This window comes from Mauremys mutica, chromosome 6 (genome assembly GCF_020497125.1).
Source record: "Mauremys mutica isolate MM-2020 ecotype Southern chromosome 6, ASM2049712v1, whole genome shotgun sequence".
Taxonomy (NCBI): domain Eukaryota; kingdom Metazoa; phylum Chordata; order Testudines; family Geoemydidae; genus Mauremys; species Mauremys mutica.
Genome location: NC_059077.1, coordinates 42,393,734 through 42,415,570, shown reverse-complemented (window position 1 = coordinate 42,415,570; position 21,837 = coordinate 42,393,734). Strand labels below are relative to the sequence as shown.

General features: G+C 43.6%; 1 protein-coding gene across 2 annotated transcripts in view; it reads left to right on the top strand.

Annotated features, from left to right (window-relative positions):
* Positions 1–9,549: 9,549 nt before the first annotated feature.
* The window catches only part of JMY (junction mediating and regulatory protein, p53 cofactor), a 132,665-nt gene continuing 120,377 nt past the window's right edge, over positions 9,550–21,837 (top strand). For both annotated transcript variants that reach the window (XM_045020755.1, XR_006580346.1), the window contains exon 1: positions 9,550–10,624. In XM_045020755.1, coding sequence (XP_044876690.1) covers positions 9,698–10,624 — 927 coding nt within the window. In that variant the 5' untranslated portion in view covers positions 9,550–9,697. The remainder of the gene's footprint in view (positions 10,625–21,837) is intronic.

Sequence of the window (21,837 nt, the reverse complement as noted above, 5' to 3'; positions counted from 1 at the left end):
ATCCACCAAACACAGTCCCTAATCAAGATAGATCATTTCATTAGATTTAAAATCCAACTTAACCATATCCATGGACAGGAGTTTTTAGAGGGGACATGTGACTGTACTGGTAAAAAACAAATAAAGCTTTAAAGCAAAGAGAAGTGGGATTTGTCCCATCAATCAACATTAAATTTTACATTTGCTACTAAAGCCTCCCAGAAATACAAACAATTAAGTTAAACTTAGTTGTTTACCCAATTGATCAAGCAGTTTTAAAGTAGCTGGTAAATTAATTGTAGTGATTAACTTGAAGAGAATACATCTCCATTTGAGAAACCCACATGGGAGAGGGGGGAGCAGATAAGTCCAGCAACAAAGAGAGCAGAAGAGCCTCCAGGGCACTTCACTGAAAGGGAACCTCATATATTTATTTAAAATGTTTGCCACAACTAAAATTTGACATATTTGGTCTGCTATGGATGAGAACCTAAAAGATGGCCTTTGGTAACTGAAAGCAAAAGTAAAACCAGAAAGCAAAATTAAACTTGATCAGAGGATTTCCTTAGAGTCCTCCTGCTTCTGCAGTCTCTTTGTGGGGGACTAAGGTCTTATCTCAATTAGATTTGCCAAAATAAGACCACTCACAGCAGGTTGGAACAGAGTCTGTGCATTTCAATACTGACAACTAGAAACTTCTGTATGTCTCCACAGACTAAAGCTTTTCTCCCTTATACCAAGAGAAAGACATCATAGGCATTTACAGCCAATACCAGGATCATGTACTAAATCAACACTGAAAGCCAGGGGCAGCTCTAGCTTTTTTGCCACCCCAAGCACGGCAGTCAGGCAGTCTTCGGCAGCTTGCCTGCGGGAGGTCCCAGATCCCGTGGATTTGGCGGCTTGCCTGCGGGAGGTCCGCTGGTCCCACAGCTTCAGCGTACCCGCCGCCAAATTGCCGCCGAATCCACGGGACTGACGGACCTCCCATAGGCAAGCTGCTGAAGGCTGCCTGACTGCTGCCCTCACAGGGATCAGCAGGGTGCCCCCCGCGGCTTGCCGCCCCAGGCACACGCTTGGAGCGCTGGTGCCTAGAGCCGCCGCTGCTGAAAGCAGCATTTAGTCTAGTCTTCTCTGCCAAAAGGCAGTCTGGCTGCGGAATTCATCACTGTAATACAGATAGCTGCCTATCTTCTGAGCAAAGTCAGTATCTCAGCAGATTGTCTGAGCAGTAATTACAATGTCTAGCACAAATGGTACTTCAAGGACCTTATAGTTTAACTCCATTTCTGCAAATATAGAATAGCTCAGGTAGACTTGTTTGCAACAAGAGTGAACACCAAATGTCAACAATTTTGTCTAAAGGAGGAAAAAAAGTGATAGTTCTCTGACTGATGCCTTCTCCTTGAACTGGGTGCAAGAAATTTCTGTTTTTGTTTGTCCCCATTTTGTCTGCCCCAGAGAAATCTCTGAATAAAAAAATTGTCCAAATGGCCTAAATTTGTATGTAGACCTGGTCTGACCTTGCACATTCCATTAATTCACAGTATTAACAGCTGTCAGGATTTCAGAGCAAGCTGTTCCTTTGACCCCAATTCAGACCCTCCATGGGCACGCTTTTCAGGTGACAGACCCACCAGCTGCATGTCTCTAAAAGTGGAATTACATCCCATCTTTAGATTGGGTCTCCAGATTTCAGCACCCCTGTTTACCAACTCTCTTTCTTTAGCAGCGCCAACTGGGTTTGGCCCCTACTACAGACTTCCTTCTGAGAGCTGTGAACAGTCGGTAAACATAGGGACTCCAAACAGATTCTTCAAAACACAGCATTACTGACTGATTTATCCATATGAACATAACCACCAGAGAAGAAAAGGGTTAAAAACAACAAAAAGGCCTATCTGCATATTATCTAAGCTTAGCATTTCCCTTAAGACTTAGGTAGGCCTGACTGAGTCCTGGTACTCCGACATCTGGGAGAGCAGGGTCACTGCCTCCTTCTGATTCTCTCAGATTGAGGAAAGAAGCTTTTAACCCCTCCCCTTCGTTTAATTTTTCCCCACTTGGAATCCAACCACCACAGTGGGTTATCAAACAGGCGGTTGATCAGAGTATGGTAGGGATAAACCTTCAAAGCAGTTGACATCTATATCATGGCCTGTTTTATTTACAGCCATTGTCTGCCTTCCTGAAGATGAGTAAAACCACCAGGACTGAGTTAACTCTGTGCATCCATGTAACAGACAGCATGATAGTAATCAGACAGAAGTACACATCATATTTAAAAACAAACAAAAACAACAACAACAGGTATTTCCCACCTTTTTCACAGGGCTGAATGTAAAGAGTTGCACAGAGGAAGCGATTTGCAGTGTACAACAACTTATTGGTCTTCCAAAACCTAGAACAATACAGCATATTCTGGAGCACCATCTATTGACACATTTTTCTATTAACTATATATGTACATAGAACTATATTTCACTTGTAGAGCATTTTGTTAACGCACAATGGCCTTTACAGCATACCTCTCTCTATTACTGATATCTGTAAGGCTGCTATCTGACACTCTTCGTACATTTACTTAGTTATTGCTGTGACTCAGCTTCTGAGTTTAATACTTAATTCAGAAAAGTAGTTCTACAGTCTTTTATTTAACCAGCTGTTCAGATCCATCTCCTGTGAGTGCTGTTACTGCTAGTTAATCTTCCAAAAGTGGAGATTTATGCTGACAATATTCAAAGGAGGAAAAGAAGAAACTGTGGTTCTTCCAGTGGTTGTCAGTATAGATTCATACTTCCTACACTCTGTCTCCACTTTTTAAGAGTCGAAGATACAGATTCTTATTAGGTGGAAGGAACTGAAGAGGCTCAAGCCTGCAGCTCCTTATATTACCACATATCCAAATATTCAGTAGAGGGTGAGAGCATGTGCATGGTTCTAAGTCACTACTTTATATGGGGTTCCAGTTTCATGTAGAGGGTCCATGCACACTTAAGAGTGAGGTTCTATGTAAATTAACAATATATTTGAATAATCACTGGTAATTAACCTCTTTATCTTTCAATATATGCAATCCTTCACCTCCCCTATCTTATTCCTCTTCCCAACTGGAAGCCATATTTTCAGGGGACCCAGAACCGATGTTGGCAAGCAAAAGCATCAGCAGACATCTACATAAAGGGAAGTCTTCATGTTATAACCTTCTTCTCTCAGTAGGAAATGCATCTGTCATAAACAGTTAGTTAAAGGTTAAGGTCTCTTTTACCTGTAAAGGGTTAACAAGCAGTACCTGAGGAACACCTGACCAGAGGACCAATCAGGGACAAGATAATTTCAAATCTCTGTGGAGGGAAGTTTTTTTTTTCCCTGTGTTCTTTGTTTTTGAGTTGAGTTCTCTTTGGGATCTAAGAGAGTCCAGACATCTTAATCAAGTCCTCCCAGGTTTCTGCAGTACTTTTAATCTATTCAGTCTAGTGTGTATTAGAAAGGCGTACTAGTATTATAAGTTTATTTCTACATTTGCAATTGTGTGTTTTGCTCAAGGAATATCTTTATTTCTGTTGTTGCTACTTTGCTTTTACTGAGAAAGAAAGGGGGAGGGGGAATTCTCTCCAGGTTTATAGGTTAGACTCTGTGTATTGTTCCATCCTGGTATTACAGAGATAGTGTACTTCCTTTTTGTTCTTTTAATAAATTCTTTTCTTTTCTTTGGACTTGGTTAATTCCTTCTCTTGTGGAAATTCAGGGGAAGGGGAGGGGGGAAGAGTGAGTTCCTCCTGAGTTTGATTCACGGAGTAGAATCGGTGTGTCTCTCTCCGGAGTAGGCTAGGAGAAAGAGGGAGGGGGGAAGTGGGCTGCTTCCCTTTGTGTTGAGATTCAGGGAGATTGAATCTGTGTTCCCAGGGGAAGTTTTTGGGGGAACAGGCAGTGTGTCAGACACTTAGAAAACTGACTGGTGGCAGCGAGAACCAGATCTAAAGTAGGATTTTAGTTTAGAGGAGTCCATGCAGGTCCCCATCTTGAAACCCAACAGCTCCAAGTGGGGGAGAAGACCTATGACAGCATCCTCATTATGATGGTGAGGATGATTATTGGTGATGGCAAGTCATATTGGCAGCAGATAGAGCCATTCAGGAGACCACTGGCATTATGAGTCCATGCCCTTGTAGCATACAGCCACTTCAGACAGATAAATAGTTTTATATCCACTCTCCCTTCTCCGAAAATGATTTTTATCAGGAAGAGGAGATGGTTTGTAGCATCCAAGTATACATTTCATACACTTCTGCGCATGTATTCTATCCAATTACTATCATGCTGTCTGCTACATGGATGCAAAGAGTTAACTCAGTCCTGATAGTTTTACTCATCTTCAGAAAGGCAGACATCTCAAAAGGTACTAGGTCTTGAGGACTATGGCAAGTCTGAAGCTTTCAAAAGTAGCTGATACGTTTTTCAAGTGCAAAAAGTGAGAACAACATTTGTGCATGCTTAGATGCTTAGTTACATGCTTTGTAACTGGACAAATCTAATTTTACTGAACAGTCCCACAGAAATTCATTGTTGGTTTGACAACGGGAGTGAGAAATTACACCCCAAATTATTTTGATTCCTCAAAATTGTTTTGTAAAGAAAATGTCTCTTCAGCCATATCTATGGCATGTCTATCAATGCTGTAACACCAAGATTTTAATAGCACATAGGAACACATTCAAGAAAGAGGAAACAATACAGTTAGCCACAACCATAAGTCTACACAATCAGTCAAGAACATTTATTACTAGAAAGGGAAAACCACAAACCACAAAGAAAATTCAAATATAAACAACAAAATAGCCATGTGAATTTTTAAAAATTGAAATTCTAGCTCCTATACTGGCTAATAAAAATCTGCACACAGTCTGGTCTGCATGGCCTCTCCCATCCCATGCACACCTCGAGAAACAGCCTGTTAGAATTGCAGTTGCAGTAATGGGTGAGTGAAAGAATGGATCTGTGAACCGTCAAATGCAGCAAGCACCATGATTCTTGACGCAACCAATCAATGAAGTGGGACCAGCAGTCAGGAGAACACTGCTCGTATGAATGGATGTAGCAGAGGTTGTCTCCTGGAGACCTGCATCACCTTCAGCGTGAGGCTGTATCAGTTGTCTCTCCAATTACAATTTTGGTTTCAGTTATACTTCTTAGTATATATATTCTTATTGTATTAAACTCAAATTATACCATAATCTTTTTCCACTCGTGTTGTGTCTAAATTTAACAGATTTCATTTTCATATCTTTTCCAGCCTTCCAAAGAGGGATTCTTTAGTCTCGAATGCTGCCAATATCAACTTCTTGCTTTAAGCACATGCCATCTTTTATTAACCAAAAGTCTCTGCTTTCAGAAGACAGTTGTGGGCATGATAAAATAGGTACTTAATGAGTCCTAGAATGCATTGATACAGCCCCAGTTGAAAGATGTGCCATAAGTGGACACATCAAAGTATAAAAAATGTTGCTATCTACATGCACTAAACCATCACAAGAACAAACAACCACTTCATGCAATCAAGTGCCCTGTCTCTCTTTGTGTAGATGCACCTTTAGAAAAGTTGCTACATTCTACAAAAGATATTTACAAACAGTAGATTTAAGTTTGCATTTTACCTTACTTGCATTGCAATTTGAACCACACTAGCAACATAACCTGTTCAAAACTGTTGTAAAACATAGATCTGCCAGAACTTAACAATTCTTCAGGACAGAGGCAGTTTTAAAAACAATACCTTCACTGCTACAGTCTTCAAACCCTTTGATTGACTAGCCCTCTAACTACAGTAGCATAACTGGTAAACACAGTATGTGACAATGTGGACATAAACGACGTTACAACAGCATGGGAGACTGGAACTGTTTGAAAATAATTTAAATTCTCCCAATATACTATGCTTCCCAGACAGTGATGGGACTTGGGTTTCTTCAGAAAGACTTAGCACTAGAACTAGCTTATGCAAAGTGTTTAAACATTTGGATTCCATTCAAGAGGATGTAATTATGTTTAAGCCTTAAGCACTTTTCTTTCTGTAGGAGTCACAAATTAGGTGATAGGAATGTTTAAGCAAATATTTTAAAGAATGTTTCTGCTGTTCAGGGCATTAGTAGACAGAAGATGATTTATCCAGGTGTGAGTGAGATCACTGTACAGTGGTTCACATTACTCATTTCAGAGAGGACCCTGAGGTTTGTGATAGGCAATTGTTATTCCTCTCTGAGAGCACTCACATGTGAGGTTCCACAAGGTTTCATCCTGCCACCTCTCCTGTTGAACATTTACTGTATATAAGACTGCTAGTGGAGATTGTGAAGTGCTTTGAATCGCACTCAGCTTTGTGTCTCCTTCTCACTGAACCCGGATTCTGTAGTTTTCTTGATTTCCCAGTGCCTGGCTGAATTCGGATCCTGTCTAAAAACTAGCTGGCACGGGCTCAATCTGGATAAGTTGTAGATGATACTGGTGGGCAGGAAAAAACATATTGAGGAATCTATGGAAGTTATCTCGCCACTACACATTATGAGGTAGTAAATCTACCTTTTAACTGGCTTGCCAGCCAAGATTCTTATTAGATATATCAAGGCTCATAGATTCCCAGGTGACAGCAGTGGCTCAAAGTGCCTTTTTTCATCTTTAGCTGGTCCTGGGATGATGATTATTAATTATTTGTATTATCACAGCACCTAGGTGCCCCAGCCATGTACCAGGACCCCACTGTGCTACATGCTTACTAACGCAGAACAGACAGTCCCTGCCGCAAAAAGTTTCCAATCTAAGTATAAAACAAGAGACGAAAGATGAAAACAGACAGACCGATGGGGGTATACAAGACAAAAATAAGACCGTATTGGTCAGCATGACAAGCTGTGGTGTCAGGACACCAGCAGCCTATCTGTTGTCAAGGAGTGAAACCATTCCTGTTCTAAAGATACCATTTTGACTGAATTCCTACTGTTGGGTCAATCTTGAGTTTCCTTGTTAGGGTAATACATCCCTCTCTGAGCAAGTCCTTGGCACTATGTCCATCAGGGTTCACAAAGACCTGAGATACTGATTCCACAGTTTTATTGTCTCAAAAGTAGTAATACTAGTAGAAAGACTGGATATATTTACTGATATGTATTACACATTGACTTTTTTCATTTGTGCATTATTAAAGACAAAATCAGATTGATATTTACACTCATCTCCTGAAGAGTTTCTTTCTGAATACCTGACAGAAACAGTCTATAGTTTTCCTCTCTGGACACAAAAGTGAAAACTGTTTTCAATTGGAAGCTATGCTTGATTGATATTTGTTGAATTGTGTTGGCATTTAACCTACATGATAGATAGAAGTTACCTTTCATTGGAGTATCTCCCTTTTTCAAACCAGTTTTTCTCTGAACTGATATTCTTCCCTCCTAACTTTTTATGTCTGGTATAGTCACGTTTTCCACATCACTCTGCATGTGTCTAGTCCAATGCTTGATTGCAAAGGAATGCATTTCCTTCTGCATACCTCCTTTGGAGTACTGTCGCAGGGTGATGCCTCACCGGCATGGCACCTCCTGCTGATCATCCTGGGAGTTAGGTCTTCCAGCCCAGAGCACCCCCTGCAGGCCAGTTTCTCACCTGCCGCTGGCCCCCATGTCCCTCCCGGACCCTGGTGCCCCTCTCCATCAGGGTTCTGCCCCAGCAGTAACCCACAATCTGGGTCTCCCCACCCTCTATCCCCACCTTGCCTCAGTGGTTACTGCCAGTCATCATCTAGCCCCTGCTCACTGGGGCACACTGCAGTCTGTAAACCACTCATCATTGGCAAGGGGGTTAGGAGCTGCTGCCTTCATCTAGCTCTGGCCCTTTTTAGCCTTTTAGCAAGGCCTGCGGCTCTCAAGCTCCCTCTGCCCTTCCCCAACACTGCTCCACTTCAGGTACTCTTCTCAGCTCCCAGGCAGCCAGGTCCTTCTCTCTCATAAGCTAGAGAGAGTCTCTTCTACTCTCTGGCCCTCAGCCCTCTTATAGGGCCAGCCGTGGCCTGATTGGGGAAGGGCCCCACCTGTGGCTGTTTCCCCCAATCAGCCTAGCTTTTCCCCTGGCCCAGCCCTCTCCCAGGGCTGTTCTAAGTCCTTCAGGGCATGAGTGGGGTGACCATTCCGCTACAAGTACAAAACGTATATCATCCTCAGCCTGATGATATGGTCCTGTCTCTGGCTGTTTGCTATTGAGTCAACACTTCCCTCACTTTTCCCTCCAGCTCCAAGTTTTGGCATTCAAGAAGTCACCATAATTTTCCAGGGTACATGAGATGGCTTTGTACAGTGTCTTTGGTCCTCCATGTTTGGAGAATGTTTGGGTTTGCAGATTAACTCAATATAAGGAAATAAGATAACCTACATAAAACACCAAACCCTTTCCCATTTCTCCCGGAAAGACTGTATTTAGGGCAGGTGAAGAGTACAAAAAAATCCCAAGCCAACCAAAACAAGGGAAGCAATTTTGGAAACAAAAGTTTGTGTGAGAAGAGAGGACAGTGGAGGAGAAAGTGAAACAGCAGGATGGGTTAGTGATTAGTTGCTGTCTGTTTGACTCCTACACGGAGTAGCAGCTAATGAGGGGAGAATCCCTAGACGTTGTTTTGGGATTACAGATTTGTTGGAAGGAAAAAGAAGGATGATATGCCAAGAAACGGAAGAGAAACTAAATCATCGGACCCAGAGAGACAATGGGTTTTCAAAGACAAAAGGAAGCGTGAAAGCCGAGCTGCCCCGGAACTGACAGAGATGGAGGAATTGACCCCTCGTCCCTTACCCCGTTATCCCAGAGGTGGCAGCGCCCCATGGCACTTCCCCCTGGACATTCCATCCGCCAGAGCCAGCAGCTGTGGGGTCGGGCGGAGGATTGACTTCGAATTACCCCTCGCTGCAGGGAAGGCGAGACTCCAGTTAAATCCCCCCCGACACAGGCGATGAGAAGGGTAACGTGTCACTCAGGCCTCGTCCGGCCGGCACAGGCTCTTCTCTCCCCCAACTGTTGCTTTTATTTTGTTTCCCTCCAACTGCGCCTGCGCCTGCTCCCCGGACAAGCCGACCCCAGCTCCCTCTCCCCATGGCGGTTGGGCCGCCGCCGCGATTCTGAACGCCGCACGTGCGGCTCCTTGCGCCGCTCCGCTGAGCCTGACGCAGGCTACGGACCGGTGGCAGCGTGAGGAAGGGGAACGGGCGGAGCATCCCCGTGGAGGAGGGGGGAGCTCTGTCTGGCGGCGTGGGGGGGAGGAGCACCGGCCGCCCGCGCCCCGCGCCGTTCACAGGAGAGGAGCCGGAGGAGGGGCGGGGACAGCAAGTGGCTTGGGGGCGGGACAGGACCCTAAGGCGGGGTGAGATGCCGCAGCGGCCGCGTCGCTTGTAAACAGAGCCTGCTTGTGCCCACGTGATCGTGCGAAGTACCTGTACGGGGAGTTGTATTGTCCGCGGCGGCGCCCGACCGCCCGCCCGCGCGCCCGGTGCAGGACGATACCGCGGCGGGAGGCGGGGCCGGCGCAGCTCGCGTCGCGCGCGCTGGGCGACGAGCGGCAGCGGGAGGCCGAGCTCGCGAGGGGCCGTTCCCCCCCCGGCGCATCCTTCTCCCCCAAGATGGCTGAAGGCGGGCAGTGAGCCGGCGGCGGATGCGGATGCCTAGCGCGGGCGCGTAGCGGGGCACCATGTCCGCCTTCGCGCTGGAGGAGACGCTGGAGGCGGACTGGGTGGCGGTGAGGCCCCACGCCTTCCTCGAGCGAGAGAAGCACAAGTTCGCGTTCATCGTGGCCTGGAACGAGATCGAGGGCAAGTTCGCCGTCACCTGCCACAACCGGACGGCTCAGCGGCAGCGCAGCGGCTCGCGGGAGTTGCGCCGGGGCAGCCCCGGGGGGCCGGAGCACAGGGCCCCTACCCAGGCTGACGCCCCCGCGCCCCGCCGGACCCCGGCCTGTGGGGCGGACTCCAGCCCGGCCAGGAGCTCCTCGCATCCCCGCGCCGACTCGCTGCTCCGGAGCACCGAGAAGGGCGCCGCGGCCGGGGCAGAAGCGATGCTGAAGAGCCCGCTGCGGACGAAGGCCAGTCCGGTCCGGAGGCCTCCGCGCAGCACGGAGGCGGCGGCGCCGAGCCCAGCTGGTGCGGCCGAGGAGATCGAGGTGCTGGAGCCGGTGAAGGATGAGCCCGCGGCCCCGCTGCTCTTGTTGCCGGGACCCGTGCAGCAAGGTGCCGAGCCGGCCGCAGACGCGGACTCCTCGGGGGAGGAGTGCAGCTGGGCCGGCCTCTTCTCCTTCCAGGACTTGCGGGCCGTGCATCAGCAGCTGTGCTCGGTGAACTCGGAGCTAGAGCCCTGCCTGCCCGTCTTCCCCGAGGAGCCCTCGGGCATGTGGACGGTGTTGTTCGGGGCCCCGCAGCTGTCCGAGCAGGAGATGGACGCGCTGTGTTACCAGTTACAGGTTTACCTTGGCCATAGCTTGGACACTTGCGGGTGGAAGATCCTTTCCCAGGTGCTCTTCACCGAGACCGACGACCCCGAAGAGTACTACGAGAGCCTGAGTGAACTGCGGCAGAAGGGCTACGAAGAGGTGCTGCAGCGGGCTCGCAAACGCATCCAGGAGGTGAGGCCCCAACACAGCTAGGACCCCTCTGCATAGCTTCCACTTCTTTCCACTCTGTGCCACTCTCTGTAACTCTGCTACTCCCCCCTCCCCACGTACAATTGTACAAGTTAAATAGAAAACTAGTGTAGAAAAGGCAAACTCTACTTTGGGTGTATGTAGTTAAAAGGTAAAACTTTGGAGATGGAAAAACTGGGCTAGACCTTGCTGGATCCAGAGCCATATTTGGATTGTTTCAAGTGCTCATGGTGTCAGAGGCCAGACTTCTGCGATGTCCTAGGATCAGCTAGATTCTAAACATTAAAATTTTGAGGTTTGTGGATAAAAATTTGCTGGATCTGGTGAGACGTAAGTGCCAGGTATATGTTTTCTGCATTGTTCTTGCGCCAGGAAGTGTTGGAGTCTAGATTTTTCTGTTTGAGTGAGATTAGCAACCTGTGTTGTCTAATTTGACAGTCCAGTTTGGGAGCTTGAGGTAAAAAAATTGTAGGCTCCAAAAGACTCTGGGTACAGATGTGTCTCTGCAGTGCTAGTGAGCAGTCTGTGGATTTTTGCAGTAGAATTGGAGTTGCATTTCTCTTTAGCTAGAAGAATTCTGGGATTTGGCATTTAGAAAAAAGACCTGGCTCAAGAAGAATCTACTTGTGTTACTGTTGTGCCAGTTTGCAAAAAGGTCTACTTTTTTTTTTTTAGGTCCACTGGGACCTGCTGTTTTTGTTTTGTTTGGAGAGTAGAATTTGGGGGACTGGAGTTAAAAATTAGCAGGATCCAGGTATAAGATTTTATTTCTCCAGTACTACTGGGCTGAGATGTGTCAGGATCCAGATTTTTTCCAATGTTGTTACACAATTTTTTATTTAGGTTGTACAGTGTTGGCCAAAAAACTGCCAAGCTCCAGATGACAGATCTAGGTTTTAGCTAAGCTTGAGTGCTGGGATGCAATGGGGTCTGAACTGTTTTAGTGCCATAGAAGCAGCCATACTTCATTCATGTCATAGAATTTGGCTGGTGAGGGCCAAAATAGGATAGATCCTACAGGAGCCAATTGCTGGATCTGGGTTTTTGTAGCACTGATGCTCAGATTTGTGGAGGTCTGAATTTATTTATGTGGAAGTAGCTAGATTTGGTCTCTATTCTGACTGTACAGTTTAGGGTCTTGGGTCCATAAATAATCAGGATTCAGGGTAGATCCAGGTTTCACCCAGTGAATGGAGTCATGGAGATCCACAACATGTTAATTTGGAGGATCATGCCATGATGTTGAGTCATGACTCTCACCACAATGCAGCATTTTCATGCATCGACATGTCATTACAATGCCATGTCAGAATTGATAATTGTCATTTTTGTGGCATTCTTACCAAAGGGGCCGAATTCATCCTTGGTGTTGACTTAATTGATCGTATGTCACTGATGAATTTGGCCCAATATTCCTCTTCTCATTTTACTTTCTTGTCCACAAGAGAGGAATAAGCAGCAGCCTAGAGACTCTTGGCCATTTGCCTAACACTCTTTTTGTATGGCGCTGTGTAGTACAAAAGAGATGCCTAAGAGAGCCATGTGTAAGGCCTTGAACCTCATTTGGTGATCGAGCATTGGTTCAGTATTATCGCCATACAGTTATGGGTCCTGATGAGTCTCCACCAGAATTATAGGCAGAAAAAAAAAATAGGCGTCCAAATAAGTCGTCTTCAGTCAGATTTGGATGCTATCAATGTCTTGTGTTCTTGATGAATGTGTATAATTTGGTGCAGACAAAATGTCATGGCAGCATGTCTGTATTTGACCACAGTACAATCTTTCCTCCCCATGGTAACTGAACTAATTGTATACCTAATGTCTGTACAGTTGTATCTCTGTCAGTGCCTATTGTGTAAATCAATCCATCTTTAATTAAAAAGTGCTTCATGTTTAAGAAAGGAGACCAACTGGTTGACCTGCTCTTTCACTTTTGGCTCTCAGGTTTCTGCTTCCCTACCCATTGAAGCAGCTTGCTTGGTAATAGCTTCATTTTAATCAAATAGTTTGTATCATTTGGCTTTGTAATTTTTAAGAAAAAAGAGGAACAGATGATGGGGTATCCAATATTTGTTAATAGGTAATTGTGAAGATAGAAGTTTTCTATGCCTTGGAGACAGGCTTGGCTCTTCCCCTGAAATGTAAACCTGCAGGATCACATTTCATATAGTCCCTTTCAACTTGCCTTTTCCATTTGTACTTGAAATCTACTTATCACTGGATAGGAATATTAGATTCCTGCAGTTTTGCATGGCTATATATTTTAGAGCTTTGAGGGGCAATGCTGAGTGTTCTCAGCATTGGGCATGGTGTGTGTTATGAAACCTGGTAAATGTAGATGGTTTTGGTTAGTGTACAAAAGATTTCAAACAGTACTTAACATCTTAAAACATATTTTTAAGGCTTACATTTTTTCATGTAACTTTTTATAAGATAAATTCAATTGTGCACTTTAAGATGCTATAATATTACTTCTAAAATACTTGTAATATCCCTAGGTGTTCATTCTGTTAATTGGAAGGGAGTATGGGGCGAAGCAATCTGAGCAAAAACCACCCCCTTTGTCTTTATTGTTGTAGTGTCCCACTCTTTGCCATCTGTTGCTTTTCAAAAGTGCTACAAGATCTAATTGATCTTTTCAGCAGTTAGTAATTGGTGCCATTAGTCCTAGGCATCTTTCTTTGTTTGAACTGTAACGTTTTAATAAACCATAAGCATTTCTCTCCACTTGCAGTGACTATTGTGCAACAAAGATCCAAAATAAGGAAGACAAAAATAGTTGTACAGGAAGGATATAATCAGCATTGTAAGGATTTGATTTTTATCAGTTAATGTCAATTTCACACAAACTGCTGAAAAAATTATTTCCCCAGATAATACTTGAAATGTACAGTGAGACAAAATAAGAAACATGCTACTTGAGAACTTTAGAGTTCTAAGAATATTTCCTTTGTATATTTTGATGTAATAATTTGTTTTCAATTATAAAGCTTTTACTTTTGGAATCTCAGCTTTTACTACTTGAATCTCATCATGTCATTAAATAATTGTCTGACTTCCTCCCCCAGTACCCCACAACTGTGAACATTTAAATAAAAATCAGAAAAAAGGCTTAAAATCGAACAATGATATTATTCATGGAGATTATATAAAAATCAAATTCTGCCAAGTCTGTTTAAAATTATTTTAATAATTTGTTTTTCTTTTTGTCAAGAAATGTATTTTACTATAGAAGTAAGAATGTTTTTGCAGGTCTAAGCTCATCTACACTAGGTGGGTTTGCTGTATAGCTGTACCAGCAAACTTCTAGAGTAGACTAAGCCTTGCTTTACTCCCTCCTGCTTAGCCAGCTGTGAAGTGGAGGATCTGGGGAGATGCCTGTACTACATGCCTACTGCATCTTCTCTTTTATGGGGTCCTTCAGTGTATAGCTTCTTTGCCTTTCTCTGCTGCTGCTCCTATCTCTTCTTAACTGCAGCAGCGTGAAACTGACACTCTTGACAGTTGCAGTGCTGCCAGCAAGGCTCTGAATTGTATTTGTGAAACTGGCTAGAACTTGTTAATTTCATCCTGCTACTGCTTGGTAAAGTTACCATCAGCAGTTGAAGGGGCATTGCAGTAGTCTACTAGCAGATGCAGGAAGATCACTCTACTTCATTTGTTTACAGTCTGTTTATATTTGGGTTATTTTCATGACCTTAAGGTCTAGAAACAATTTTAATGAAAGCTTAAAGTCAGAAGTTCTCTTATCTGCTGTGGCTAGTTTACCACTGTTTTGAGGCTAATGGATTTTATTTTAATCTCTTCCTCAGTTTAGTACACACGCAGAGCGCTTTACTAAGCAACTGGTTTGTTTTATAGATCTTAATTTTTCAACTCTTGGTTTAATTTTGCTTTTGATTCAAAGTGGCAGACCTTAAAAAAATCTTCTGTCTGAAGTCTTATGTACTATTGATATAAATAACTAAGGTTGCTATCACTGAACCCCCCCCATTTGCATACATCTTGTATTTGATAATACTGCATGTGGTCAGTCATACTATTTGTAGAGTCAGAGAATTTATTTTAGATGTGGTTGGCCTTTTATGTGGCCATAGAGGAGAGAAACAAACAAAAAGTCAAGTCACAATATTGCCAGTGAATTATTTCACATCTTGCAGTTGATTAGATTTAACAGTGTTGCTTTAAAGGTATGCTTTCAATGTAGGAGTTAATGTGTCAACTTCAGTGTAAAACAATTCAAATAGTAGTTAACAACTTGTAAGGATTCTGTCTCATGCACATTTGAATGTTTTTGCTTCTGGTAAAGGAAGCATTCTACAGTGAAAGCAGTATAGTGAGAAAATGATGTTTGCATGATAATTCCAATAATTTAAAAACTAAACCGTAGTTATTTGACTGCTTACTAACAATTTGGATTTAGCTTTGACGTAAATGTATCTGTTAAATATGTAGCCATGCACTCTCTCTCTTCTCATAGTTCAGTGCCCTGCTGTTTAAAGCTGAACATTCCCCTGTTATATCCATTCTGGATTATCAAATAGTTTGTGTATAAAATCATTGTGCTTGAATACTGCAGAAGATAAAGATAAATCCTGTCTAGTAACTGTAATGGTTAAATCTGAAAGATTTGCAAGACTTCTTGTAAGAGGAATAAAACATACCTTTTGTTTTATACTTCTCTTTGATTTGAAATTCAGAGGGTTCAAATCTTGGCTTCTTTATTCATTATTCTGAACATTCTATATCAGTGGTTCTCAAACTTGCGCTGCCGCTTGTTCAGGGAAAGCCCCTGGTGGGCTGGGCTGGTTTGTTTACCTGCTGCGTCCGCGGGTTCGGCTGATCGTGGTTCCCACTGGCCGCGGTTCGCTGCTTCAGGCCAATGGGGGCTGCAGGAAGGGCGGCCAGCATGTCCCCCGGCCCGTGCTGCTTCCTGCAGCCCCCATTGGCCTGGAGCGGCGAACCACGGCCAGTGGGAGCCGCGATTGGCCAAACCTGCGGACGCAGCAGGTAAACAAACCAGCCCAGCCCACCAGGGGCTTTCCCTGAACAAGTGGTGGCCCAAGTTTGAGAACCACTGTTCTATATGACTTTCTGTGGTGGTAGTCATCAGTTAATAGGGTGGTATTTTTTTTTTCAGTTGAAGTAAGAGAGCAGAAGAAAGCTAGCATTGAGCACTTTGAAAATCCCAGATGTAGATGATTGACAACAGACCTCAAATACTTGTTGGCGATAGTTTTATTAGAAACCAATATTGTTGGTCTGCAGTCTTGATTCAACACTGAATATTTGAACAAATGAGCTTGAAACCACTCTAGGTGAGTAATGTAGCTTAGTTAACGTCTGCCAGATTTTTTGGCACAGTATTCTGTATGGAATTAGCCAGTGGCCTCATTCTATTGTCCACATCATAATTAGGTTTGGCAGAATTTGATATTTATTTTATGTACATTTTGATGGATAATATTAATATTTATTTTTGAGCATTTTTATTTTTATCCATTTAAATTTTCACAGATGTGGGAAGGGGGTCATAAAATAATTTAATGACAGACTGAGATTGAAAAAGTTAAAGCTCTATAATTGTTAAAATATAAATAAATATCCTTAAGTTCTCAAGCAGCATTTTCTTCAGCCATCTGTAAATTTTGATTGTTGACATTTACCAATAATCTAATCTTTCCAAGACCAATCATAATGTGCACTAATTAGTACCTAGTTGGGAGCCCTAGCCAGAGAGGATTTTTTTCCAGAATTGTCCTTATTCAGCTGTCTTTTTAACTTAGGGCATGTTTTCACTAGCAATGTTAAAGCACTGCTGTGGCTGTAGTCGCGGCACCGGCGCTGGGAGAGAAACCCCACCTCCAGGAGGGGAGTAGCTACCAGCGCTGGGAGTAGAGCTGTCTACACTGCCATTTTACAGAGCTGAAACTTGCAGCGCTCAGGGGTGTGTTTTTTCACACCCCTGAGCAAGAAAGTTGCAGCGCTGTGAGTGGCAGTGTAGACAGGGCCTTAGTCTAAGTTAGAGTTGCTATCTGTATATAGGCCCATTGGCATTTTTTTTCAGTTTATCATGGACTAGTCAAAGCTTACAAGTGCCTTACAGAGTCAAACCTCTTAAGATCTAATTTTCCACCTGACTCATCCTGCAGCTGTTTAATACAGCATTGAAGATACTTTAGATAAATAGAAATCACAAATGTAGTAACTTTCCCATCTTGCAAACTAAAAATGCAAATACATTAACACTTTTCTTTTTCAAAATGAACATCTCTGCACTTCTGAAATATCAAGTGCATTTTGTTTATAGATTAATGTGTTTATATACAAGATACATGCATATGACTTAAAATGTTATCAATTAAACAAAAACATTTTAATGTTGAGAGTGAGAGATTAACTTGAAGGCATGGAAACATTTGACTGAGGGAGATATAGAGCTTACCCTAAGGGAGCATTATAAAGAATTCTTGGGCTTTAAGTAAAACTTCTGAAGTTCTGTTTGGAATTATTTTGTCCTTTTAAGTAGCAGTCTTTTGTTATTTAAAAAATAAAAGTGTGTTCACCATTTTGCCTTAGCTTCCTACATGTTATTGTCTTTACATTTCACTTGTTTATATTTTTCTCTTCCCTTTTACTTTCGTTCTGTGGGCAGAAACAAATTTAAACAATTTTGGTCTTTGAAGCTGTAATACCCTATCTTTTCTCAGAGGTTAGGGTTATTGTAAATGTGATTTTGCTTTCTGCTGACAGTGTTGGGGAAAACAACACAAGAGTGAGCTTCTTTAAAAACGTACAAAATTAATAGTTTTATGCACTTCATCTGTAATAGATGAATACATCTTTGAAAAAGCACTCTCACTTATGCTTAGAAATCCTAGTACTTCCATAGGCTTGTGACCATAGGGTAATCAGAGTTCTGGCTTGCTGCTCTTAACTATTGCCTTCTTGTTCCCAAGCATTGTAGAGTACTTGGGCCAGGTCTACACTACAGATTTACATCAGTATAACTATGTTGCTCATGGGTGTGAAAAATCCACACCCCTGAGCAGTGTAGTTACACCGACCTAATCCCCGACACGGACAGCGCTATGTTGATGGGAGAGCTTCTCCCGTTGACCTAGCTACCACCTCTCAGGGAGTCTGGATGTGGCCAATGACAATATTCATATGCTTATAGCCGCATGCTATACGTTCCATAATATTTGTGAAGGGAAGGGGGAAAGCTTCACTCAAGGCTGGACTGCTGAGGTTCAGTGCCTGGAGGCTGAATTTGAACAGCCATAGACCAGGGCCATTAGAGGGCCACAGAGTGGGCCATAAGGATTGGGGATGACTTGAGGCAGCAGTTTGAAGCAGAAAGCCACTAATATTTGTTGCTATGCTCTGGGAGTGCAGTGCTTGTAATGCTAGGAGGTGATTGTGATTGTTGCAGACAATGCACTAGGAAGGTTTGAGAAAATTGCCTGATGCTTTGCAGGGCTGTTTGCTTTCAATTAATGGAATAAAGATTGCTTTCAAACCAAAACAATCCTTTTATTAAAAAACAACAACTGGAGGAGTGAGACAAAGAAAAAAAACAAACACATCAGCACTGGGGGGAAGGGAGGGTCCCAGGAGGAGGTGGGGTCCTGGGATGGTTAGATTTGTGTATGTCCAGGTATCATATGCAACCTTGTCCTTTGGAGTACAGTGCAGCAGGTACTGTACTTCAGCAGGGCTAAACTGTAACAGATGGATGTTGAGTGCAGTGGGTACTGGAAGTCCGTAGGGCTGGAGTGACGGGAGGTTGGGGGGGGTGGAATGCTCTGGGTACACACTGGATGCAGGAGGTTGATAAGAGTGTGTTGGCTGTGTCTGGGGGGGCGCATGGGAAAGAGTTTTGCGGAAGTGGCTGCAGGGGAGGGTGGGCGTGGAGCTGCTTAGTTTGCAGTGCTAGTAGAGCCTGGAACGTGTCTGCTTTCCGCTCCATAGCTTTTAAGAGCCGCTCAATGGCTTCGTTCTGGCGCGCTGTGTTCTCCTTTCGGTCCCTCTTCTCCCTGTTCCGCCACTCCTTCAATTTGTGCTTTTCGGCTGCGGAGTCACCATGACCTCACGCAGAAAGTCTTCTTTAGTTCTTTGTGGTGCTTCCTAATTCTGCACAGCTGTTCAGCTGCCGATAACAAAGAGGGAGGCTGGGCTTCCAAGGTGATATCTGGGAAGCCAAAATGCAACATTTTACAGAAGTAGTATTGTTTGCAACACACAGACCACTGATTCAGTGATTTAAAACACAGCCACTATTCACATACCTGTCACTAACTGACTGTCTCCAGGCAAGCACACATGAGCCACAAGACCTCCAAAATGGTGAGTAACCTCAGGGGCAGGGGAAATCAGTATTCCAGGACCATACTGTACACTGGGCACATGCTTCTTGGGGAGAGCCAGCACTTTACGGGGAGGCCTTATAATCATTCCTGTCCCCAGGGTAGAGAAGAGCTCCTGGCTGCATGTATCTCTGACCTCCGTTTTGTCCTCTGCCTCTGGGTCCCCCTCCACATCCTTGTCCAAGATTTCCTCCTCCCAACTCGGTCCACTCTTGACTGGCACGCGAGCCACCGAAGTATCCACAGTGGCCTTCGCAGTGAGGTTGGGTCGCCACCGAGTATTACGTCCAGCTCTTTGTAGAACTGGCAGCTCATGGGTGCAGCACCCGAGCGGCGGTTTGCTTTCCGTGCCTTGTGGTAGGCGTTCTGCAGCTTCTTCACTTTGACCCTGCACTGCAATGTGTCCCAGTCATGGCCCCTTTCTGTCATGCATCGTGAAATCTGTCTGTAAGTATCATAATATGGCTGGAGCGCAGCTGGGACTGGACACCCTCCTCTCCCCAAGTGCTGATGATGTCCAGCGGCTTGGCATTGCTCCAAGCGGGGGATTGCCTGGTGTGTGGAGCAGGCATGGCCACCTGGAAAGATGCTCTGAGACCACTGCACTTGTCACCAAGCAAACAGGAAGGGGACTTTCAAAATTCCCAAAGAATTTAAGGGGTGAGGCTCACAGTTGGTCACGTGAGGGCAAGGCAATAGAGTTCAAATAGATGACCAGAGAGGTGAGAACAGGCATTGTGGGACACCTCCCAGAGGCTGCTGCAATCGATCAGGCTGTAGCCCCGACACAGAAAGCTGTACACCTCTTGTCGGGTTTTTTTTTTTTTTTTTAACAGCACTGCAACTGCACAGTTTCTGCTCAGTAAGTGGCTTGGCAGTGTGTACACCTCGGGAGTTATACTGCAGAAAGCTGCTTGACAAGGCCTCAATTGCTTGGTGTTCCTTCTCTCTTTCCACCTTTTGCTGTGTTGCTTCCCACCCTCTGCTTTCTACTTTACTTCATCTTTCCCTCTCTAGTTTCCTTCCCTTATTCCTACATCATCTTTTCCCCTCTTTTATTATATGTCCTGCAGGGCTTAGTTTTAAAGTCAGTCCTTTCCAAGTTGCTTACAAAATCCTGTTTTTGTTTTGTCTTCTTCAGACTCCTATCTCTGAGATAGTGCCACATAGGTAGGCTCAAACTATACAGCTGGTTCTTTCCAGTTATTGCATCTTTTTTTTAAACAGCTATTTTCCTTTATAGTGTGTCAATAGTATGCTACAAATGGCCAGCAGGACTTAGCTGTTATATAGCTTTTAATAACTGTAATGTTGCTATAATTGAGATGGAGGAGCCACTGAAAAACAGAGTCTTGTAAATGGCTGGACCTGGCAGTTCTCTATAGGCCACTATGTAGTCTTTGCCAGGACACATTTTGTACATCCTTTTCTCTAATCTAGTACACTATTGTTGGTACAATTCTAGTCTGTTTAAAATAGGTGCTTTTAGGGAAGAACATCTGCAAAAGTATAGGCTTGATCCAATTAACTGATAATTTTATGGAATTCTCGTGCTTTTCAGATGACAACATTTATGACTAAGGAATATAGCAGGGGTAGGCAACCTATGGCACGGGTGCCGAAGGTAGCACGCGAGCTGATTTTCAGTGGCTCTCTCACTGCCTGGGTCCTGGCCACTGGTCCGGGGGGCTCTGCATTTTAATTTAGTTTTAAATGAATCTTCTTAAACATTTTAAAAACCTTATTTCCTTTACATACAACAATAGTTAGTTATATATTATAGACTTATAGAAAGAGACCTTCTAAAAATGTTAAAATGTATTACTGGCACACGAAACCTTAAATTAGAGTGACTAAATGAAGACTCGGCACACCACTTCCAAAAGGTTGCTGACCCCTGGAATATAGTGTTCGGAGAGGAAAGGTTAATTCTGAATTTCTTCAGTCCCACCCAGATTATCCTCCGGATGTTTGATATTTTTGTTTAGAGAGATTTTAGCACCCGTGCTAAAAAGACCATCTGCTAAAAAGAAGCTGTGGATATAGGATAGGTGGGGTGCCTTTGTTAGGGAAAATTAACATAGGATGTATACTATATAAATGCTTGAGTGCTTTGTTTAAAAGTCAGGCAACTCCTTTTAAATATGGCCCCACACCCAGTAACTTCTTATAATAAGACCAATTATTTATGTGGAAAATAAGTCTGCATTTCAAGTCTTGGGACTTGCTAATTCTATTGTCTAGCTTTTAGTGTCACAAAGTCACTACAAATGGCATGAAAATCAGTTCTTTTTGAATTTTGTGATTGTGGTGTATGTACATTTTATGCAGGTTTGGGCAGCTCCAGTACCCAAGAAGTGTCAATAATTGAATGTTTGTTGTTTTTTCCTTCTTTTTAGAGAAGAGCATCAAATGACTTAAGGGGGCAGCATCAACTTAAAAAAAGACATTATTTAGGATTGTCAACAATATAGTGGTTAAAGGAGAACCAGCTGATCTGAGGGCTTTCAAAAACACTTCGATAAAGTCCTTCACAAGAGGCTATTAAGGATACCTAATAGATGGGGTAAGAGAGAGAATACCATGTATTTAAAAACTGATTAAGAGAAGGAAAACAGGGTTAGACTGTCACTATTAACTTTTTGCCATGTTGAAAATTGGGTGCACAAATGTTTTGTACTAGAACCGGTGTTCAATTTATTAGTGATCTAAGAAAGAGGGTAATCCACAGTTGCAGATTTCGCAGAATTATTTAGGCTCATCAAGATGAGATGACTGGAACTGTCGAGAAATGTTAACAAAGACAATATACCTTGGAATGATGCA